The 22710-nt window shown below is 44.7% G+C and overlaps 1 protein-coding gene across 1 annotated transcript in view; it reads left to right on the top strand.

The window, feature by feature from the left end:
• The window catches only part of LOC120845946, a 106339-nt gene that overhangs the window by 56776 nt on the left and 26853 nt on the right, over positions 1–22710 (top strand). The window contains exons 9-11 of the mRNA XM_040217509.1: positions 7844–7951; positions 12964–13032; positions 19622–19784. Of these exons, the coding sequence (XP_040073443.1) occupies positions 7844–7951; positions 12964–13032; positions 19622–19784 (340 nt within the window). The remainder of the gene's footprint in view (positions 1–7843; positions 7952–12963; positions 13033–19621; positions 19785–22710) is intronic.

The following is a 22710-nucleotide window of genomic DNA, read 5'->3' as shown; positions in this document are numbered from 1 at the left end:
TAGAGAGCGGAATTGGTCGTGCAGAGACCTGGACTAGAGTGAAATTATAAATTTAGAGCAGAAAAGCCAGCTAGGTGGAAAAAGAGCTGTGCTCGTGCAGTGAAGAGCTGCACGAGGGGTGTGGCGGTCTTGGGAGGATGTGACGAGTTGCTCATAGTTTTATCCTGTACAGATGCCTGGTTGGCCCGGGAAAACGTACGGTTCACATCGGCGGTTACGTGCCCGGGAAGCCTAGAAATTATGGCAGCGGCATGGCCGTCGGCGGCTTAGAACTGTTGTGCGTTGGGTCAGCCCGTCGCTGTACAAACTGCAGTTTTTGCATAAATGGGTAGCGGGTGTTGGAATGCGGCGGTAAATGCGGTAGACACTTCGACGCTGCGGAAACTGTTTATGCAGAGCAAATATAGTTTATTAGCTCGTCCATTTCCAAGACCGGCCGGTTAGATTATTTGGCATTCCGGTATCGCGCTCGTTGCACGGAAGTTGAGAGGTGCGCGTGTAGGATGCTTACATTGTTCGAACCCTGCCTGTCCTCACAGTCGCAAGAAGATTTTTCAGTCATGCGGCGTGTTGACTTGGCTGGGGGCGAGCTTTGTGCGTAACCTACTGCGTTTGTATGTGGACACGTTGCTCGATTCGAGAACGTTGAAGAGTCGCGAGACGCGTTGACGGCGTACCTTTATTGCTCGATCCCGGCCGGCCTTGACATCAGCTGGAAGACTTTTTAGTTATGCGGTGTCGGGGTTTGGCCGGGGGAGAACTCTAACGTGCGTCGATGCGCTTATCGCGGTTGTCGAGCCCGTGCGGTGTTCGGTGCGGACCGCCGTTACGCGCTCGTCGCTCCTGTTGGGTGGTTACCTCCGAGCGGTGAAGCGGTAACGTCTGGTACATGCCCAGACTTTACGGACATGGCCGTGTAAATAGGCTGTCCAATGAGATCTGCTGTTCGCACGATCCAGGTACTGTTCCCTTCGCACTGGTGTAAGTGGCCGGTACCACGGAACAAGGGCCTCTCAGTAAGGTGATTACCCCTTCTGATGAAGGTGTGCTGCGTAGCTTGGCAGTAGCGTGTTTGTAGCTCGGGTGTCGCGAACGCCGAGTGCATGGGTGCCTGTCTTGGTTAATTGCTACTGTTGACAGTGTGTTCCTTCCGAGTCGCACATCGCGAACAAGACAGGATTTGTGGCCGTTTCTGTTTTACGGGAGGTTATTGTTAGTTCTTGAGGTTTTGTACGTTCTTCGCGAATGTGTTGGAGATTAATAATGTTGTCAGAGGTGTGCGGTTCTGACGCTCTGGTAGATTGCTTACTGTTTTAAAAGAATGCGGTTGAGTTTGATAGGAGCAAATGTTGTATAGGGGGCGTATGTACGATTTGAGTATACAATGAGTGCTCACGCTTTCTAGTTCAGGAATAGATTTCCTCTTAGGGACCTCTTGAAAGTGTAGCGTGACGTTCTTGATAATTGCCTGCCCGTTAGTATTGAAAGAGTTTTGTTTTTATTTCATAGCATGTCCAACGATCGAAAGATTTTGGTCTTGTCGCGCTGTCTGGTATAGCATGCCGGTATTTGTTTTTGCGCGATTCGCTGTCTGTTACATTAGGGACGGAAGCGAACTTTAAAAGCCGGCGTGTTTTGTGTGCCTGAGTGCCCGTCCGTGTTATGAGCTGTGGTGCTCCGGACCAGTTCGTGGACCGTGCTCCGTCGGTCACGACCTTCCCAGTGAATGAACGTTCACCGCTGACCTGCCTGGTTTGATGCCAGCATCATCATCATCATCGAGGGTGCTCGTCGTCATCGGTGACATTCAGCCGAGCGAGTTCCCTGCCAAAGGTCCTGGGGACCACGCAACCTCAAGCACCCCGGAGTCCGAGCCTTGAGGGAGGGGAGGTGTGGGGACCCGTCCGGCCGCCCCACCCTGGAGTCCCGTCTTTCCCGCATTTCCCCTGCCCCTTCGCCTGTTCTGCCCGCGCCCTGCTAGTGCCGAACATTCCTACTGACCCGGATCCGTGGACAGAGGAGCGTCACCGTAATCCCCGCTCGGGGGTCGTGCGGGGACCGTGGCGGGGGCGTGCGTGTACACGTAGACGGGTCTTGGTGGGCACGTGATCGGTGGGGGGCGAGGATATAAAAAGGGGAACAGAGACAAAGGAAGGCCCTCTCTTGGACGGCAGCGCTCTCGAACGGTGGACACGGAGACAGCATGCAGCGGTGACAGGAGACGAAGACGCTGGCGCGGGATTTGGCGGGAGACGGACACAGGCGCGGGGAAAGTGCGGGCACTACGTCGAGTGGCGGACTCGACAAACGGACCGGACAGCGAACCTGGACGACGACGTCCCCGTGACGCGGTGGGGACGACCACCGCTGGGACTCGGAGAGGCTGCTGTGGCAGCGAACTCTTTCCCAGCCTCGCTGATGACCGTCCCCTGATCCCGGAACCCCCCCAAGGCAATGAGTGAGTGAATAAACCCTTTTGCTGAAAGCGAAGTATTGAAGTGTCATATTCATCCGGGGACAGGGTCTGAGGGAATGGGAGCTAGAAGATGCCCGCAAGCTCCAGTTTCATACGGTGCGGCGGTGTTTTTCGCATTTGACATATTGTGCAAGAGGAGACAACATCGAGCATCCTCTTTGACATGAGGACACCAGAACCTTCTTGCGATCTTTTTAAATGTTCGATGTTGCCCGAGATGACCTGCTGTTGAGGCGTCATGGCACATAACCATAATGCCGCAACATAAAGCTTTGGCCACAACAGGTAGCCACGAATCTGACCGTCGTGATCGATGGCAAAGGATCCCGTCACGCAACTGATCGTGAACTCGTAGATTTCCCAGACGTCGTCCGTTCAGTAGAGAGGAGTCCTTTCCTGTGTTTCTGAGATCATTGATTAGACCCGATGCCTCCACGTCCGCTGACTGTTCTGCGCGCAGTTCGAATAAAGTTAGCATTGAAACCGCGGGTGCCTAAGGTACAGGATTGCGCGAAAGGAAATCGACGCCTTGGTGGTGTTTCCCGCCTCGGCGGACAATTGCAAAATCTTACTCTTCAAGCTTCATGGCCCATCGAACAAGTTTTGGCGTGATGTCACCTTTTAAAAGGAGCCACTGCAGGGCCGAATTGTATGTGACCACTGTCAATGCTCTGCCGTACAGGTAAGGGCGAAACTTTTCAACAGCCCACACCACCGCGACGCATCCGAGTTCGGAAGAGTGGCACCGACTTTCAGGTTCACTTAACTTCCTGCTTGCGTAGGAGACGGGACGGTCGCCATTATCCTCGCCTCGTTGTAGAAGAACCGCACCTAACCCTTCTCCGCTGGCATCTGTGTGGAGCAATGTAGGTGCGTCGTCCACGAAATGTGCTAGCGTAAGTGGTTCTGAAAGAGCTTTCTTGTGATCCGCAAAAGGGGCAACCTCGTCTGTTCCCCATTTCCACTTTTTGTGTCCTTTCTCAGGAGGCTGTCCAAGGCTGCAGCCCAGGGAGAGGAGTTGCGAACAAATCGGCGAAAATAAGATGCGAAGCCTAGAAAGCTTTTTAGTTATTTGATGTTGGTGGGTATAGGCAGGTTAGGAAGTGTCGACAGCTTCGCCGGGTCTGACCGAATACATCCTTGCTGAAAACATGGCCGGTGTAGGTCACTTTGCCGTATCCTAAGAGACACTTCGATGGCTCTAGACGAAGTTCAGCGTTTGATAGGGCATCTCAAACAAGCCCTAGACGATGTTGATGTTCGTCGAAATTGTTTGCTTACACGATTATGTCGTCAAGATAGAGTAAGGCCATAGTCCACTTCAGATAGCCCAGGATTATGTCCATGAAACGTTGAAAGGTTGCCGGCGCGTTACACAACCCGAACGGTAAACGGAAACAGACCGTCAGGATTCGCAAAAGCCGACTTTTCTGCGTCATCCGCGTGAAGTTCAACTTGCCAGCACCCCGATAGGAAGTCCAAAGTCGTGATGTAGTGAGATCCACGGAGACGGTCAAGATCGTTATCAAGTCGGGGTAGGGAGTACATATCAGGTTCGGTGGTACGGTTCAGCTTCCTGTAACTCACGCAGAACCTTGTCGAGCCTTTTTGTTTTCTTACAAGCACAACGGGCTATGACCATGGCCTGTTAGATGGTGCCACAACGCCTCTTTGAAGCATGTCGACGACTTGAGAGTTGATCTCCTTTCGTTCAGACATGGATACTCGTCGAGGGTGGTGGTGTATTTGAATATGTTCGCCGGTGTCGATGGTGTGGCAGACTATCGGTCTACATGCTAACTCATCTTTCGTAAAGGCGAGAGATGAAAAACTTTTTTAATGTTTGAATGGATGCTTCTGCATTTCAAATAGATTTGGTCCGAAGTTAAAACCCGTCCGGGATATTGTCATAATAGCCTTTGCATTTATCTGAGCTGGTTAACACAGGTGAACTTACAACCGTGGCAACCACGGTTTAGGTTGACACGTCAAAAGCCACCCCTCAACTTTTACCTCGCTTGAGGTAAACCTCACTACAGGCCAAGTTAGTAACAAAGTCCAAGGCGCCTCGGTGCGAAGAGACCAGTCTTCTGAGCGTTGCAAATTCTGCTCCAGACTGGGGGTGCAGAACAGATTCGACTATGAAATCTCCTGAACGCTGATTTTTCTGAATTACAGTTTCGAAGCAGTTTCGAAGACTTCGAAACTGTTATGCCCCTCGCGGCAACTACCAGAAACCTGGATGGTTTACATGTGATATGCCAAGTCAATAAAGAACGCAGAAACTTCACATAGGTTTCTGAAGCCTGCCGTATGGTATTCGAAAGTGCTCGGACACAATTCACCACTCAAAGCAGTGCACAGCAGTAGTAGTACAAAAGCACTCAACTTTATTTAATGTCTGGCTCAGTTTTGTCGCGGCGATTCAGAAAGGATGTGTCCATCGACAGGTTGCAGGGCTTGTGTTCTTGAGGTGTTGAGAAGGCTGCGCGACTGGGTTCAAACGAGACCTGAAGCTCTACTGCTGCAGACCAGTCAAACCCGAAAATGGCTGGTGTACTTCAGTTTTCCACAATAAAGAAAGGAAGTGTGACCTTTCTCCCAAAAGCTTTGTTGGTCAATTCAGTGTGTCCCACATAGGGAATGCGGTCACCGTTTGCCGACAGCAGTCAAACATCTCCACAGCCAGCCGTTAGTGAAATATCGCTGGCGGATCTCAACAAGTGAGCCTCAAGGACGCTCACTCCAGCTCCCGTGTCTATGATGGCGTCGATAGTCTCTGAGACTCTATGGAGGTTGACAGAGAGATCGACATAGAGGGATGTAATTGGCGATGCTGTGGCAAGAGGGGTTTCGCAGACTATGCGGGGCCTTGCCCCGTCGGGCGCGGTGGAGGGTTTTTTTGGTGTCGAAGGGTTGGACTCTGGCATGAGCGGGCAAGGTGACCCGGTCGTTAACAGTTGAAGCAGTAGCATACTTTTGAGGTGAAATTAAAATTCCGGTTACTCCACACAGAAGAAAGTTATTGGCAACTATAATTACTACTCAAGAAAACCATTCATTACAATAATCCATTACGTAATAAGGGTTCTGAAACCCTTTAACCTCGTGATCCCCCCGATAACTTAAGTAAAATCTGGGGAACTCCGTACTTCACAGTCTCGCGATGAATATCTGGGGAAGCCTAAACAACACTACTCACACCGTGAAGGAAGGTTGGAGTACTTATAGCGTCAGATGATGTGGCCACGTGACATAAGGTTACGTGATCACCTGATTTTTTTATTGTCATCTGTCCAACGTCGCTACAGTGAAAGGAAACCGAGGCGCGAGCGAGGAGGCGCCTTTTCACAAAAATCTTCTCTGCATTACCAGTGGTGATCAAGATAAACCTCGGAAGAAACCAGAGTAACGGAGCAAAACAAAAAGAAGAAATATATTGTAACTGACAAACTCAAAACTTATCAGTAAAATATACACAATTGTTAACTCCGTTGACGTTTTGGGTAAAATAACTGAGTTTATTGTTAATATAACGGCATGTTGCACGTCCGACCTTGGCCGCTGCCCCCAAGCGAGTCTGTTCTTCTCTCCCGCTGGGTTTGCGCAGCGAGCGCGCTTTCGCTAATCCCGGCACAAGTGCCGCCATCTCATGTCTAGGTGGCGAACCGCGGGTTACACAATGTCTTCCTATACTTACGTTCGAAATAGTACTTCCTTTGTGTTCCTTATTATCCTGCTACATGTGCCTCAAAAGGTGTAGCTTGTTTAGACGACATTTAAATGCTGTGCTTATTATGTTCTTTTTTTTCAATTAGACATAAATTCTTATTCTATTCCACATTTATTATTATTATAATTAAATTGAATTATTATTATAATTAAATTGAATTAATTGAATTTTACATTTATCTCGATTGGGGCGTTATCGATTTACCAAATTCGTGTTACACGATAGGAGGCCGAGATGTTAGAACGACACCAGTCTGTTATTTCAACATTTTGTTTTCCACTAAGCAATGCCGTGCAATCTCGGCAAAAATTGAAACAAACGTGATTTATAAATTTATAAATTTCCACTGCGCAGAACAGTCGGCACAACACCACATCAGCGTTTTTTTAGGTTATTGCATATCGCAGCGATGGTCGCGAAATTTAACGTCTAACATTGCGCTCTCAATGAGTACATTGTTTATCACACGAAGGATTCTCAAGAGTTATGTAGACAAAACCGCCGGAGAAATATACGAAGAATTTTGCGGTAGAAAGCAACGAGAGAGAACGTGTGTTAGTATGCTATCAGTGCACCTGAAAGACAGGAATATTTTTTACACCCAAGTAGCCAGATAGGCGGTATTAATAGTATGTTTTTCAATAAACCTTCAGTTTTGAGTGCGCCACGTCTTTGTCTATTTCGTCCCTCTTTGTTCAGAGCTTTCATCTAAGGATTTACCAACTACACCATCTTTCAGTCTTAAGAACCAGCAATCGATGGTACACTATAACTGTGCCACACTCCGCAAGTAGGTTCTCAATTTACGAAACGAAACTCACAAGTTATATTTGAGACGGCATGTAAGAAGATATTTAGTGTTCCAGAACTGTTGTAAGTTGGGCGAGTTGGCATGATGACATGGTGAACAGAACAGTGCACAAAAAGCGTTTGTGTGCTGTGCATGTTCCTTTCCTCCATCCTCGTCCTTTTGTGTGCTGTTCTGTCCCCAGTATAGTGTTCCACACAATATTGTTCGGGAATTTGTCGACTTCCCTTATTGTAAGATAATCGACCTACAGGTTCATTTGTCTGATTTTGTTTCTGATTTTGTTTCTGCCTTCACCTCAACATGCAGTTCTCTCGTGTTTGAGGTAGGATATCTACTAAGGCCGCCACTGTGCGTGCTGTGGCTTTAATTGTTGCTCATCAGTACCTTCGATGCCCAGCCATAATCAGCCAATCCACATTTCATGCACTGTCAGAAACACAAAATAAAGCCGTATCTGATGCTTTGTTTTCAGTCATTTGCTTTATTGAATCAACTTAACCGCGAGATAGAAATTTTAGGAGTAATTAATTCATTTCAGTATTTACTATCACTAAGGCTTACACTATGTATATATTACAATGCAGGTTACGTTTGATGAGATTACCTTAAATTACCGCAATTAAATTACTACCCATGCATGAACTCTCCTTAATTGGCATGGAGTGACCAAATCTACAAACCGGTTTTCATTTTCTCAACGTATTTCACTATTTCTGCTTCCTCTAAGCCATATTATATCTCTTTCACGATATTCTAAAAATAATAGTCAGAGTAATGTTGATGAAAACGAGCTTTTTAGCACCTACTATTTGTTATTTTTAAGACGTATCGGGGAGGAGTACCGTGTCACCTCTGGAGCATGGACCGTCTAGGTTGGCCTCCTGGATTCTCACACATCAGGACACGCTGGCAATGGTGCTTTGTTAACAAGGTAGGACTATAATACTTTTGTGTTTCGCCAACAAAAAGACAATGTGCATCAAAACTTGACAAGTCAGCGTAAAAGAAAAAAACGTAAAAACTGCGGTTGACGGATGGAGAATATTACAAAAGCACTCCTGATCGCTATAAGCCTTTAGGTTTGTTAATGCAGAACTGCCTTCTCATGGAATCAATTTCTCGGGTACGTCGTGGGCGTTGCGTGGCTCAATGAAAGGAGTTCGCCAGTTTCTAAACACCAGCGCCGCAAACAAATTGTGCGTTTTCGACCCATGTCATTTCAACACGTCATGAGTTTCCTCGCGCGGCGCTCCCTTGCACGTGTTTATGTGTTTCACGGCATAAAAAGCGGGAGGTTGAAGAGGAGGATGCGAGAGCGTTCTGAAAAGATGTGGCAGCGCGTGCCAGGAAGGCCGACACTCGATGCCAGCGCCCGGTGCGGTCCTTATAAAACGCCATTCTGCATATGGCAGCTTCATCGATAAATCAAAATACAGCTGCAATTTTTGTTTTGTTAAAGAAACCAGTCGGACAATAAAATTGGGTTGGAGTTTAATTAATTTAATCTTATATAACGTGAAACAAGCGCCCGACCGCCCAAACGTGCTTGACCTGAAGTATTAATTCCGCTGTGAAATTTTAAAAATAAGATTACAGTGTTAATTTTTCTGCACTTTCAAACTATTTACTCCGATTGAAACGTAAGGAGCGTATTGGTAGAGACTTTAAAAAACAGAGAAACAATAAATACAAAGAGAACAAGAACACAGACGAGTACGTACGTACTCGTCTGTGTTCTTGTCCTCTTTGTATTTATTCTTTTTGTGTTTCTTAAGTACTCAGTATCAAATGCTGACGTTTTCACAGAATCACGCAAGTATAGTCCAAGTAAATCAGAACATGTGTTGATTGATAATGTCAAACCACCACGCAACAATGCTGCTGGAGCCGAGCACTTTGTGACCTAATGGCGTTTTCTGAGGTGCAACAAATATTTTTTGCAGTCATTCTAGTTCGGGTTTGTCATCAATCTTGTTGTGATAGAAATTAACTAACTCTGTCGCTATATAAAATATATAATAGATTCTCAATTTTAGTAACCCAGTTGTATATCCCTGAGTAATGCTAGTGGCACACACCGAACAAATACAAGGGACACATGTGTGGCATGCAGTGTGTTTTTCTAGGATAAATATTTTAGAACTTTGGAAACGGCTGTGAAGTACGGTGTGCGGTGAGAGGTCAGGGCGCCGCCGACGGGACTTTTGAGCCGAACCCGAGAAACAGGTGCTTGCCCTTCGGGCTTCGAATGGAAAGATTTGTCCGGTGCCCTTTTGTCTGTGTCGGGGAAGACGATGGGGGCCCGCCAGCTGCGGAGGCGCCGAGAAGTCGGGATATGAGCTGCTGGCCGAAGGGACGGGAACAGTACGAGGGTGCATCATCGAGGAGGAGAGAGTTTTTCTTTGTGAGCTTGGTGGTGTTTTGGTGAAGAGGAAGGCCCGCCGTTGGGGAAGAAGGGGGGCTGGTCGGGGGAGCCACTGTGGGCGGTCGGGGAAAAACAAGCGCCTTGGAAGGGGCGCGCGGGAGTAGAGAGGTGGACCGAACCACGAAAAGATCTCGTTGGCGGATAGACAAAGACAAAGACAGGGGCTGACCAGAAAGACGGGGGTGAGTACTGCGCAGCGTCCCACCGATTGACGCGGAGCTGACCGAGACCGGGCTTACCGATCCTCACCGAGCCGTGCCACCGAACCTGACGGAAGCGTCCCACCCACCGACGCGATCCTGACCGAGATGGGCTCACCGAACCTGACCGAGACGTGCCTCCGTGGCCCATCACGCATTCAACCGGATCACCGAGACCGCGGCCCAAGAACCGTCCGGCCGCTTCACCACCACGCCGCTCAAGACAGAGAGAAGAGCCCAAGGCCCCGCGTCCCATCAACAGCACCGGCACCAAGGGGGGCGGGGGGGGGGGGGCGGGGGGGTGGTGAGCGAGCACACTCACTGTTCGCAGTCCGACCAATTAATGTCCATATTTAAAATTCAGAGTCGTGGCACTTCCTCTCTCAACCCCGAAAGGGACACCAGGGTGGCTGAACCGCTACTGCCCGGTAGCGGTCATCAGACGGCACTGGGGACGACAAAATTCCAAGGACACCGTAGCACTTCTTATGAGTTGTGAATGTGAAAGCATTCTCGGCGCGCCGAGAGGAGCAGAGGCGGCCGAAGTGCCGGGGCAGGGAGTGCGGCGTTCCGCCTAGGAACAAAAATTTCCAGATCACCCCCCCCCCCCCGCCCCCCGCCCCCCCCCCCCCCTCCGGTTCGGCCACGCCTGACCAACACGCCTGACGCGGCTGCCGCGCGCGCACCACTTTCTCCCTCTTTAATGGCGCACTCCGGCAACACCTCCTAGAAGAGTAGGCCGTAGCGCTCTTCTCGTGACGTCGCAAAGGAAGGCCATCAAGGGCACGCGTCAAAGCGAAGGCAACGCGTGTGGATCGACCGTCGTAACGCGCTTTTAGTCACATACGCGTGCCTTATTAGCTGAAATGAAAGCTGCACATAGCAATGGGGTTAGAAAACATTTTATTAAACGGGCAAAATATTACACCTCTAAATAATCGGTACAAAATGGCACGAGGTATGCGTAAAAGACGTCTACAGAAAAATGTGATTGTTTTAGGTCATAAACATTGAGTCACGCAATTATTGCTGTAGGAATTTACATATTAAAGAGAAATATTTCGACAAATTGGCGAGACACGCAGTGGTTGGACACAGCAAAACAAATAACAGTTAAAGATTAGGTAGACGCGTAGTCAGCGTGGACACGGCTAGACAAGGGTTGCTTACGATCATGTAAGCGATGTTATCGCGTGCAGTCACTGGATTCTTGCATCATACCCCGGGCACATGGCAAAAGTAATGTAATTTCAATTGAATGACATCATTGGGTCGACAAATCAGCATGCGACGCTCGTAAAATAGCTCAAGACTGCGAGCTGATTAAATCCAGTATCATTTAATGAAAATATAGTAACTTTTCCGTGTGGCAGGGGTACTAAACTTACTATTTACAGTCAACTAATTTACTTCTTCCTATAAACTCGAGCTGCATTTAAACAAAATACAACTTACTTTGTATAGAATAATATTATACCCTTAATACAGTTAAGATTCTAGTAAAAACGTGGTAATGACAATAAAATAACATTAGTATAAATAAACACATAAGCACACGCAACGCACTTTGTATAATCACACAAACTTGTTATTCAACTTGCAATGAAATTTAGAATATTACCACGCATATTTACAAATGTCGACGCAACCGCACACGGATAACGGCGAAGAACGAAATGCCATTCTATCACGAGATTAAAAAAAACGACTGCAGCACTTTACTTGCATCCTACATGACCAAGAAAGCCCGAAAATAGGTTCTTTCTCACCCGTCGATCGTATACATATGTCCCTCAATATCTGGCACGAAAACATTTGAAGACGAACTCCAAGCAGTCTCTTTCTATCGAGAGAGAGAGAGGTCTATCCATAATCGACCAGTGTCATCGTTGACTAGTCGCCACACATGTCACTCAAACCATAGCAGGACATGTTCCGCGAATCCACGTAAATGTCTTAGTATCCAGCGAACACAAGAAAACTACCCGAGACTGCGGGAAACGACAGAAAATTGACGGGAAGAAGGATCAAAAGAACCACCCACAAGATCAGAGGCAGCAGTGTGGGAGGCTTAACGTTGTCGACCCATTTCTTGCTGTGTGCGCTCCCTGCGGCGATGACAGGATTTTTTTCGGTTCCCTTCCGTTCCGAAAGTCTCAGCGTTCCTTTTTAGACAGTCAGCAGCTCGCACACAACGTAAATTTACCAGAATCGAAACCCGTACGAGAGAAGAAAATGTCGTACCGGACCGGTTCATTCGAAAAGTGTGATAAGATGCGGGACTGCACGTAGTCCCGCGGTTACGGTGATAATCATAAATATAAAATGGGTACTTTCAACCATGGTAGCGCGTTGTATATTACGTTTTTATTATATATATATTAAACTGTACAAGACTGCTCTTTTAAAATATATATTAGTGGCGATGCTATATTCACGTCGATGCAAGATATTTTCACACGTAGTTGCGCCATGGCCTTCCTTCTCCGACATTGTGACGTAAGCACTCGGAGCGGCACGGCCTTCTCAACTAGGAGGTGCTGACTCCGGTTACACCTGACACGTAACCCAAGAGGGGGGAAGGAGGAGCTGCCGAGCGAGCACACACTCTCTTTAGTTGCCCGTTTTTCGCGGTCACAAACAACGCCGGCGGCACTCCATGGGACAGTTAATGCTTTCGATTTAAAATATCTCCTTCCGTGTAATATTAATGGCCACGGCAGGCGCAGGGGAACATATATGACGCCATAATCACGAAAAATTAATGTAATAATAGAGGTTGTTGTTTAGGCTTCCTTAACATAGATATGTACTGTTGGGGTTCAATCTTGTTAGTGTTTTACAAGGTTGGAATTGCAATCGCACCAGAGACATAACCTCGTATTGCTGTTCCACGTCGATAATTTGGATATTCATACCATTTATAGGCGCATCTCATTCCCTATAACTTGCGTCTGGACAGGGTAAACGATGTTCACTTTCTCCAGTTAATTGTGCAACTGACATAACGCTTAGAGATAAATAATTTTGTAATGTGCGGTTTGCAAATATCAACATTTAATTAAGTTCTAATTTACTTACCCACATTCTGCAAATTTTTTTGTGTCGCGGAGTGTGGAGTGTGTGTGGTGTTTGTGTGTGTGTGTGTGTGAGGGGGGGGGGGGCGTGCGTCGTACGGAAAGGAATTTTTTCCTTACGCTTAAGAGCTATAAATATAGCTCAGAATGGCGGATGTTTGAAAACGAAGTAGGTTGGGTACAGAAAACTGGAAGTGAAAATTAAGTACTTTCTAATAAAATTATTTTTTCTTATTTCTAGGATTTTTACGATCCTTCCTATCAAAGTGATTCTTCTTACCCCGTCAGTTTGGACATTTACATTCTTGAGGTGAGTCACTAAGCCACGTCCTAATTAGGAATAGGTTACCGCACGAGAGTGAATGGCCGTCACATATGTACACACTATAATTATAATTTTAAACATAATTTGCACGTTTTAGGATACGTAATTCAAAAATATTAGAAATGCTAGAAGAGGGCATGACGTCGGCCCCATAGGTTTCCCCAAGTTATCCTGTCTAAACGCTTGCATCTTTCTTTTCCTCGTCCATCTACCCAAGAAGCTCCTTAATTATGGGCCATGCGGTTCTTTCCGTGGCTACTGTAGACCGTGGCAGCCGGACCGCTTGCAGACAAACGTGCACTTATGGTTGCTCGTTGGTCGTTTATCACCAGCTCTAAAGTCAATCAGGTTTGTTCTTGGGAGATTGTTTCCGCCGTGCAAGTGGTACAGTCTAACTTCCGATAACGGCGAAGTAATAGTTAGTTTGCCTATGGACGGTGCTTCACAGATGTGTTTTACACCGATGCAAATTTAGGAATAAATAGGCTATTGTATATCCAAAGCGTTAAATATAAAAGAATATGTATTTCCAACATGTTAAGCTGCATTTTTGCGAATTTCCACGGTGTCTTCTTCTGCGTACGTCCACGGAAAACTGGCTATGTAAGGGGTTACACCTTAGATAACAATGCAGCTGCGTTTTTTTTTTTTTTTTTTTGGCTGAAACCATGCATATAGGTTGTTCCCTGGATGTTTTTATTAATATTTAATGTTAAATCAAAAGTTACAAACGTTAAATCAAATTTTTTACTTGGAAGGAGATAAGAACTAAAGGCGCTTTTGTCGAAAAACATAAGATCTGAAGCACACGGATTGCATTGCTCCACTTTGTTCGGGTTTTGTGATGGCATCGACCAAGAGCCAAAATTCATTGTTCGCTCAGCTCGGTGACCTTCCGAAATCTAAGAAAACCGTTAATTGATCTACGTTACTGCGAAGTTTAGGATCGGCATGTTGATGAGACCAACCCCGCGGAAGGACAGCGGAAAATTTTTTTGCAGCCATTCAAATTGCAAGGCGCCATTTTGAACTGGGCGACACACGACGCCACACATTTTCTCCTTTACTCAATCTTCTCAGCCGCACAGTGGCACGATTCGTCCGCTCATCAGCCTCTCTCCCCCCTCTCCTTAGCTTTGCCGGTTCGCCTTCGCTTATTTTTCATAAAACCAGACTTGTAGGTACGTGTTACTTTTATCTAGTAACGCTTTTCAGTAAGGCTTGTTTACTTTTTGAGTGAAGGATCGAAGGACGTACTTTCGTTGCTTGAGTAACGGTATCTAGTCATTTCTGGAAACGAACGTGCACAGCGCACGTTACCGTATTTTGTTTTCACCCCAGCTCACGCCTTTGACTTTCACAAAAGAAAAAAAAGATGACCATGATTGCCCTATAACTAGGCATAGAAAGAAAGCAAAATATTGAAATTCGGCTACTGGTTCAGAGAACGACAAATCCAGCGTAACGGGAAAATAATACCTTGCTTTTGAGCCGAAATGACTTGTTCCTTTTGAATCTCAGTAAGGAGTAACCTACTTAGTAACCTTAAGGGGTATTCACACGAGGGAGAAATCCCGGGGATTTCTCCCCGGCACGCGCGCATCACGAGATGAAAACGCGAGGCTTTGGCACATCGCAAAGCCTGACGTTTTCGTCGTGGGTTGCGCGTGCCGGGGAGAAATCCCCGGGATTTCTCCCTCGTGTGAATACCCCTTTACGAGCGAATAACGAGTAAAGGTATAGGGTTACTTTTTTCCGTGTACATATCTGCGTAAAACCTAGCGGGTAAAGAGGACGCACCAAAAGTGAAGCCCAGAGAAAAAAAAAACAACTCTCACGTGGTGTGGTCCTCTGGTCGTTACGCACTTAGTTTCTTCTGTAATTATTCTTGCCAGAATTATCAATGGGGTTCAATTGAGTTTCTTACGTATTCTTATAGAGCACATTATAAACTCATTTGGAACTCATTGCTAAGTTTTGTAAGGGTGTAGGCTTTAAAAGCATGGACGCATGCCCTCCATTAATTTCTTGAATTGCCTAAATATAATAATTTAGTCTTCCATCATTATTAAAATTATGAAGAAACGATTCTTGCTAAAGTAATGCGCACTGTTTTTAATATGTGTAACAGAAAATATAGGCAAGACATACAGGCTGGGAAAAACTAACACTAAGAATTTAAATATGCCCGAATATTACCTTCCCATTTACGGAACGGCATCTGATCAAGAAGAAAAAATAACAGAATAACCCAGAAAGGATACTAAAAAATAAAACATCTATATGATGGGAGATGAAATTTTCTGTGCGAAACCATTCAATTGTTTATGTTGATGTATTTTCCTATTCTCTAAGTAAACGAAAGGCAACTTGAACGTTGCTAGTATGCTTGCAACAAGAATTCGGTCTGCTGAGAAAAATTGGAAACACTGGTTCAACACTGTCGGGGCGTAAGTTGGTAAAGATATAACGACTTCTAATGGCATAAGTACCATACATGACGCATTATTACACGCTGGGATGCCGTTAAAATGTCCATTTTTTTTTCATTAAATTACAACTGACGAAGGGATAAATAGGAGAAAAAAGTAAAACTTCAATGTGATGAACTTGTGCCAAAACAGAATGAAATAATTTCGGTTGCGGGAATCAATGTCTGCACAGCCTTAAAGGGGCCCTGGAAGGACTTGTTTACTGGTTTTTAATTTGCACCGAACCTGAGCGCACTGAGTTAATTAAACTTGTCTTTTCTCAAATTTCGCTTTATTTTAAAAGTTATGGGCAAATTAAAATGACGAAAACAAGCAAATAGGAACCTCCTTCATGACGTCCTTAGCCCTGGCTTGAGTGGCCGTGAACTAGAGGAGGGGCAGTGAGCTCAGCGAGCGGTCACGGCTGCCGCACTCCGTGTCGACGGCTCGAGAGGGCGCCACTAAAGCATGTTCTGGCTAGGCTGTATGAAGCGGGCAGCCAGGGCGGCTCGGATTGCATTTGCTGCGCGATTAAACACTAATTCGGCATCACACTTCATTGGCCAGAAACGACAGTAAACAGGGGGTAAAGGTCAGTTCAGAACGGGAGCCACTTCACGCTGCCATACCGCCAAAAGGCCAAACCGCAAGCGAGAGCTGCTCGCCGAAGGCCTTGGGAACTCTCGGAACCGGTCGGATCCTCCAGTCCGTACGACGGCAGCGCCGCCGCGTACATCCCGGACCTTCCTACGTTCGCCGCTCGTTAGTGGCTGATGCCACTACACCTTTCTAGCATGCGCCGCCTTTTCCACCGCTTGGTGGCGGGCATGTCGACGGGTCATTTCTTGTTTCCGTAATTTCTAAACTGCATTTGTTTCTTTTCTGATCTAAAATAGTGAACAAAAACTACTTTTATAGGTAATTGAAACGGTTTGCGCCACTTATATTTTGTATTTCGACTAAAAATAAGCTTTTAGCGGCTCTGACCAGTAGTAAGCCAAGGACCAAAGACGTCACATATCGCGCTCTTTCGGCACCGTGAGTCGCCCCCGTAGGTGTCGGAGGTTTCCGCATCGTCTGGTTAAAATATGACGCACTTATATTTAGTTACTCTCTCCGTGCTCTGGCTTGCCCGAACACGAAGAGACGTGGAAGCCGCAAAAAAGGTAGACGCTTAAATATCTATGCAGGGCCCCTTTAAGATCGACTTCTAACGGAACACTAACCAGATGCAGCTCTCTAGGGCTGCTCTAATATTCGCGCTAAGTTCAGGGAGGCTCTAAACCAGAAAAAAAAAAAACACACACACACATACACACACAAAAGAGACACGATAACTATCAACAAGGAACTGGAACTTTCCAGAAGAAAAACAAATGATAAAAATAGGTTGGCGGAGATCGATCCCCAAATCATCATGTAGGAATTCCGTACGCTGGCAATTCTACCACACACGCGGCCTTTTCAAAGCTGGGAGGGGTGAGTATTGAACTTGGGAGTGACTTTTTGGGCGGTTTCCTGGGCCGGGTAGGAGAGATTTTATGTTACGTGACCAGTTCCGTGGACGCAAGGAGGTATTATAGAAGCACCTACGGGCGCGCAAGCTCGTGCTGCGCAAGTGCGGCGTGCAGTTGCTACGGGAGCTTGCAAGGAGAAAGCAGATTTTTATAGCTGCTGCAACCAACACGCTTGTGCATTTATCACCTGAAAAAAAATTTCGAAAAAGTTGCACCTAAACTTACGCATAAATATCCAAATAAAATTAGAAACATTGTTTTGCAGCTTGAAACGGTCTTTTGCGTAGTATAGAGCGATTACAAAACTTAGTATTAAGCTCTGACTTTAGTGTAGCTAAACGCGGTGCTTTCCCCCACTTCATATAACAACACTGTGTGTTGATCATTTCGCTCTTCTGCTTTGATTTTTGTAATTACCTGCTTTCGATTGGCTGTTTTCTGGTCAATCACCACACCGTTCCACCGACATACCCACCGACCGACAAAAAGACTGAGTGACAAGTGATTTGAAGATGTATTATGACACCGCAGTCTCTAGCCAGCCAATCGTGTCAATTGACTAGCACGGTGAAACTTCATTTATCGGCAGTATGACAGGTTAGGATAGGCAGAGAGCGTGTGTTTCGAGACTACCTCAGTTCCTTTCATGTCTTCGACAAATTTGTAATTGCATTCGTTCACAAATCGCAACTAAGAAGAATTATAGGTTATGCGTAATTTTGTGGATAGGTGGCTATGTCCTTATTGATGCCATTAGCAAAACAGCCGCCGGTGACGCTAGATACTCTTGCCCCCCGGAACAGGTCAGGTGAACTCAAAATATCTAATACCCGCCGAAAGAAATAGCCGCATCCACAAGCAAAGCGGCCCAGGGTTTGATCTAGCAACAAACCAATATGTTTTATATTTTACGGGGGCATGACACGTACAGTAAAATTATATACTCTTCATATGAAATAATCGAATCAGGCTTAATATAAGCGAAACATGTTTAGAATGTTAAAAAGACCAATAATTAAGAAAATAATATTGTTTTACATTTTAACATTTATACCGCCTCACTGAAAAAAAGGACGTAACCCGGCCCGTATCGTGCGTCGCATCCATCCTTGCCTTATTCAGTTTTTGCGGCCGAGTACCGCATGCCTTCGTGCATTGCACAGAGCGGTGTTCAGCGTAAAGGCAAGTTAGAACGCGAGAAAGCAAGTGATGCTAGCCCCTAACGTTATCGATATCTTCAAACATAATCCAGCCCTGGGCCAGAAGAGTCGAGCGTTCCTAAACAAAGTTAGTTTATTTGTAAAATAATGTTGCGCTAGCAATCAATATTCTGAAAAATAAAGTGCACAATATAGTGCACAGTCCCCTTTCACAGATCTCGGAAGCAGAGTTATGTCTGATTTAATATTGTGCATGAAGGTTTAGCTTAAGGGGAGGGCGGTTAAGTTTTTCGTCACTACATTTAACTTAGATTAAAGGGGCGCTGACAGGTCACAATCATTTCTTTTTTTATCCGAAACGATAAAAACAATGCCTGGAAATAACCCTAAAAATTCACGACTTGGAAAGTCAGTCTTTGTGAAGTAAAAAAAAACAATTCTATAGAGCCAAATTTGAGGTTCCCGCGCAATCCGCGCCAGTGGAGTGACGTCAAAGATTGAGTCGTTCTGCAACTCGAGTTTCTGTAATGCCTCCGTGTTCTGTTCGCCGGCGCTTCCCGCGATCGCCTTCTATCACTGTGAGCAGACGACGCTTCACTATCGAGTTCTTTGAAACGGTGTAAGGTCGAAGAGAACGCGCAGTAGACTTTTGTGAGCGACGTAATTGACCACGTCGCGCCGGTTCTGCGTGAAAGGCGGCCAGACGGAGTCACAGCCGAAACTACGGTACACATGCGTCAAACCCAGTTGTTACCGCTTGACGATTTCCTTTTCGAAGTCTGAGAGGTCATCGGGCCACTAAAAAAGAAAACTATGTCCGATTCCCCAACTCACCGATCGCCATCAGTGCTACATACGTCGAACGTCGCCATGTTTTTTGAGGGAGGATAAAACACCAGGAGATGACATCCCTTCAGACTCCGATTTTCGGTATTTGAAAAAGAAGGGCCGCAGTGCGTTCACGACTGCGTTAAAAAAAAAAAAAAGCATATTTTACGAATGCCGTCACTAAAAATTATAAAAATGTCGCTTACAAAGCTTATAAATTTTATAATCGAGTACTTCACAAATAAAAAGAAGCGAGGAGGTGTGGAGCGGGAGAGGAAAGCGTCAAAAATAAAAAGGTGCGCGCGCGCGTAAAAGATTTCATTTTTAGCGCTCTGTATTTTTTTTTTTGCGTGTCATTTATTACAACTTGCATCGTTTTTGAAAACAAAAGCAATACGACCTTTGGAGTGTCAGTACCAGTTTAAGGCTCGTGTTAATTGAATTAATAATTCATGATTCAACGCTAATTTGATAGAAATTTGATGCTAATGATCAAGAAAAAAGTTGTTTTTTGGACCAATCCTAATGCAATTTAATTACTGATCATTTCAGTTGTGCTTTAGTGTAACGATTTAATCTTTGTCTACTTTTCTCGCAGGCATTGCATAAGTGGGGCAAAATCGATCATCGTCAAGGGCACGTCTTTTCATTTCAATTTTACGATGTAAACACAGCACTGGATGCTTTTGAGCAAACACGAGGTTTCGACACCTCACCTTGCTTTAAAATGAACGAAAGAAAAACATTGCATTTGACACTTGGTAAATGTTCATTTTTGTATATGAAAAAAAAAATTCTTCGCAGCCAACTATGTGGTGTACGGAGCCCCGGTTAATTTTTCTCATACAGAAAAAAATATTATCTGCCAATACGTTTTCAGTTATTAAAACAATTTAGATTATACCTGCAGAAGTGTGTGATAAACCGGCTCCAGATCAAAAAAATTCGTTCACCAGAATACCTCTCTTAGATAGAAAGAGACAAGGGCCAAACAGCGACTTGTACATATTGTTACTGGGCAAGCATTTTGTAAAATATGTCCAACTACGATGGCTGTTTTGCTTTTAATATTCGATGAGCTCTGTTAAAAGAAAATTCATCAAAATATTTTAACCTAAACTGAATAAATGCACATACTACGGCTACTCCTCCACAATCACCGCACAATTTTAGGCAGCTATTATGACATAGCAAAAGCTATTGAATGCCCTTTCCAAAGCCCCGCAAGCGTTTTCAATCCCTCCGGATCTCTCCGATAATTAGGTAAACAACACTAGAGTGGTGAGTTTATATATATATATATATATATATATATATATATATATATATATATATATATATATATATATATATATATATATATATATATATGTCTGTGTGTGTGTGTGTGCAGGGTGTTTCACGAAAAGCGGACAAATTCGATATTGCGAAAACCACGCGTGCCCCCCAAAAAAGGCTTGTGTGGTTTTGGCCCTGGGACAGGGGCCCATTTAGGAAAATTATCAAAGTTTTAGATAATTAAGTTGTTAATTATTTTCGCGCAATTAACTTTTTTTATTTTGTGTTTAAGGACATAGACTCAATTAAAAAAAATTGCTGAGCAGCATCGAAAAGTACGAAATCAATAAATCTCAGAATGATGCTTCGTTGGCACGCGCACCATATTACGGCTTTCTGAAAAGCCGCACAATTTGGACGGGTTTTTAAGTTTCGGTTTGAGGACGGAGCGCTTCTCGGCCCCCGACGGCACCTGCCCCGTGGAGAGATAGTGCAACCAGCTCCGGCTGTATTGCGCGAGGACAGCGCAGCAGAGCTTGGTTGCACTATTTCTCTAAGGGGCGCGGTGCCGTGGGGGCCGAGAAGCGTTCCGATTTCAAACCGAAACTTAAAAACCCGTCCAAATTGTGCGTTTTTTTTAGAAAGCCGCAAAATGGTGTGTGTGCTTTCTATCAGTCTGCAATTTATTGATTTAGTGTTTTTCGATGATGCTCAGTGATTTTCTAATTAAAATTATGGCCGTAAACACCATATTAAAGAAGGTATTTTCGCAAAAATAATTAACCTCTTATTATCCCAAACTTTAATCATTTCCCTAAATGTGTACCTGGCCTCAAACCAACATGACACAAATCTCTTTTTTTTTTTTTTGCGACGCGTAGTTTTTGCAATATCGAATTTGTCCACTTTTTGTGAAACACCCTGCATATACGCAGACTGTAGGTACATACTCTAGAGTATAGATACTTCTTTGCATAATCCTCGCACAGATTTAGTGAAATATTCGGACGTTGCTCAAGCTTTCAGATGTTCTCCCCAAGAATGGTTCCCGTCTGTGCTCTACGTCATCCCATCACAAGTTTAACAAGTGACAGTAGCCACGGACGTTCTTTTCTGACCACTACATCAAGGACGTCCTTCCGTCCTTCCCAAAGCTTCATGCAATTTTCTTCTCACACATTACACATTTCTCGCGAGTGATGGTTTTGCTCACGCATGACAAAATTACTGAAAACCCCAGCAGTAACCCTCTCTGGGGATGGAATTTAAAAGCCTCTGTCACGTTATAACAACTGCCTTAATCTTTCCAGCCTTTGGGGGAAGAAGTAGCTGGAGTATGCATATAACATTCTTCGTACATCAAAAAAAAAGTGTTCCGTTATTTTACCTGTTTTTTTTTATTTGAAGAATAAAAACCATCGTATTTGGGCACTCTGTATTATTCGTTCAAACTGAATATTTTGTCGACCTCGCCTGCCTTGTTTATCGCCGAAACGTAAGCTTCGATAACGTTTCCCATCGTATGAATTAAACTCGTTCCTATTTTCATAATAGTATATTTGATCCTGCTGTATTTCTGCAAATATAAAAACAATAAGTGTGGTAAAGCGACTCGAGACGCACGCGTAGAGTCTTTCTATCTATTCAAATGCAACATACGAAATTTATTTACTGACCACCTCAAGTTATGCTTGTATTCGATTTATTATCAAACATCTGTCTTTTTCATCAGATAATCACTAAAAATATTTTAAATTCAGAATTACATTTTCGTATTTGAATTGCGTCAAAGCACTTAATAAAATATAGCAATCACAAATTAGAATTTTCAACGTTCATAACAAGGCAGACTGCGCATCTGAGATTTGAAAAAAAAAGACACTATTCTTTGTGAAACCAATATACCCAAACACCATTATGCAGGTTATAAAAGCAAAAAGGACCGTTCTGTCCGAGGACTTGTACAGGAGTGTGAACTTCGCTAATGTAAATCCTTGCGAATACCTACGCGATCCGAGGACCTGTTAGCGGGCCGTTGAATAACGCTCTCCTTGGAACGCCACGTTACCAACTTTAAGAATACCAACTGGTCCAAGATTTTTATTTAAAATCCCCTACGTTACACTTCAAATCACGAACTTTTGTTAAAAAAATTATATGCTGCATTTATTGTTCGAATATAACGAGGAAAGCATTTCCCTTAGTATAAAAATGAAAATCATTAAAACAAAACATTTTCTTGGTCATTGGTCATTTTATTGAACGAACAGTGTAACTAGATCAAAGTCAAAAGAATATTTTTCTTACTTTACAGTCTTTGGTTCAGCGAACGACTCATTGATTTCATCGCTTAACACAAAATATATTCGAGGGATGAAATATCTGAGAAATGTGTTACGTCACGTAAAA

This window comes from Ixodes scapularis, unplaced genomic scaffold (assembly GCF_016920785.2).
Source record: "Ixodes scapularis isolate PalLabHiFi unplaced genomic scaffold, ASM1692078v2 PGA_scaffold0__279_contigs__length_252992795, whole genome shotgun sequence".
Lineage (NCBI taxonomy): Eukaryota > Metazoa > Arthropoda > Arachnida > Ixodida > Ixodidae > Ixodes > Ixodes scapularis.
This window is presented reverse-complemented; position numbering and strand designations above follow the sequence as displayed.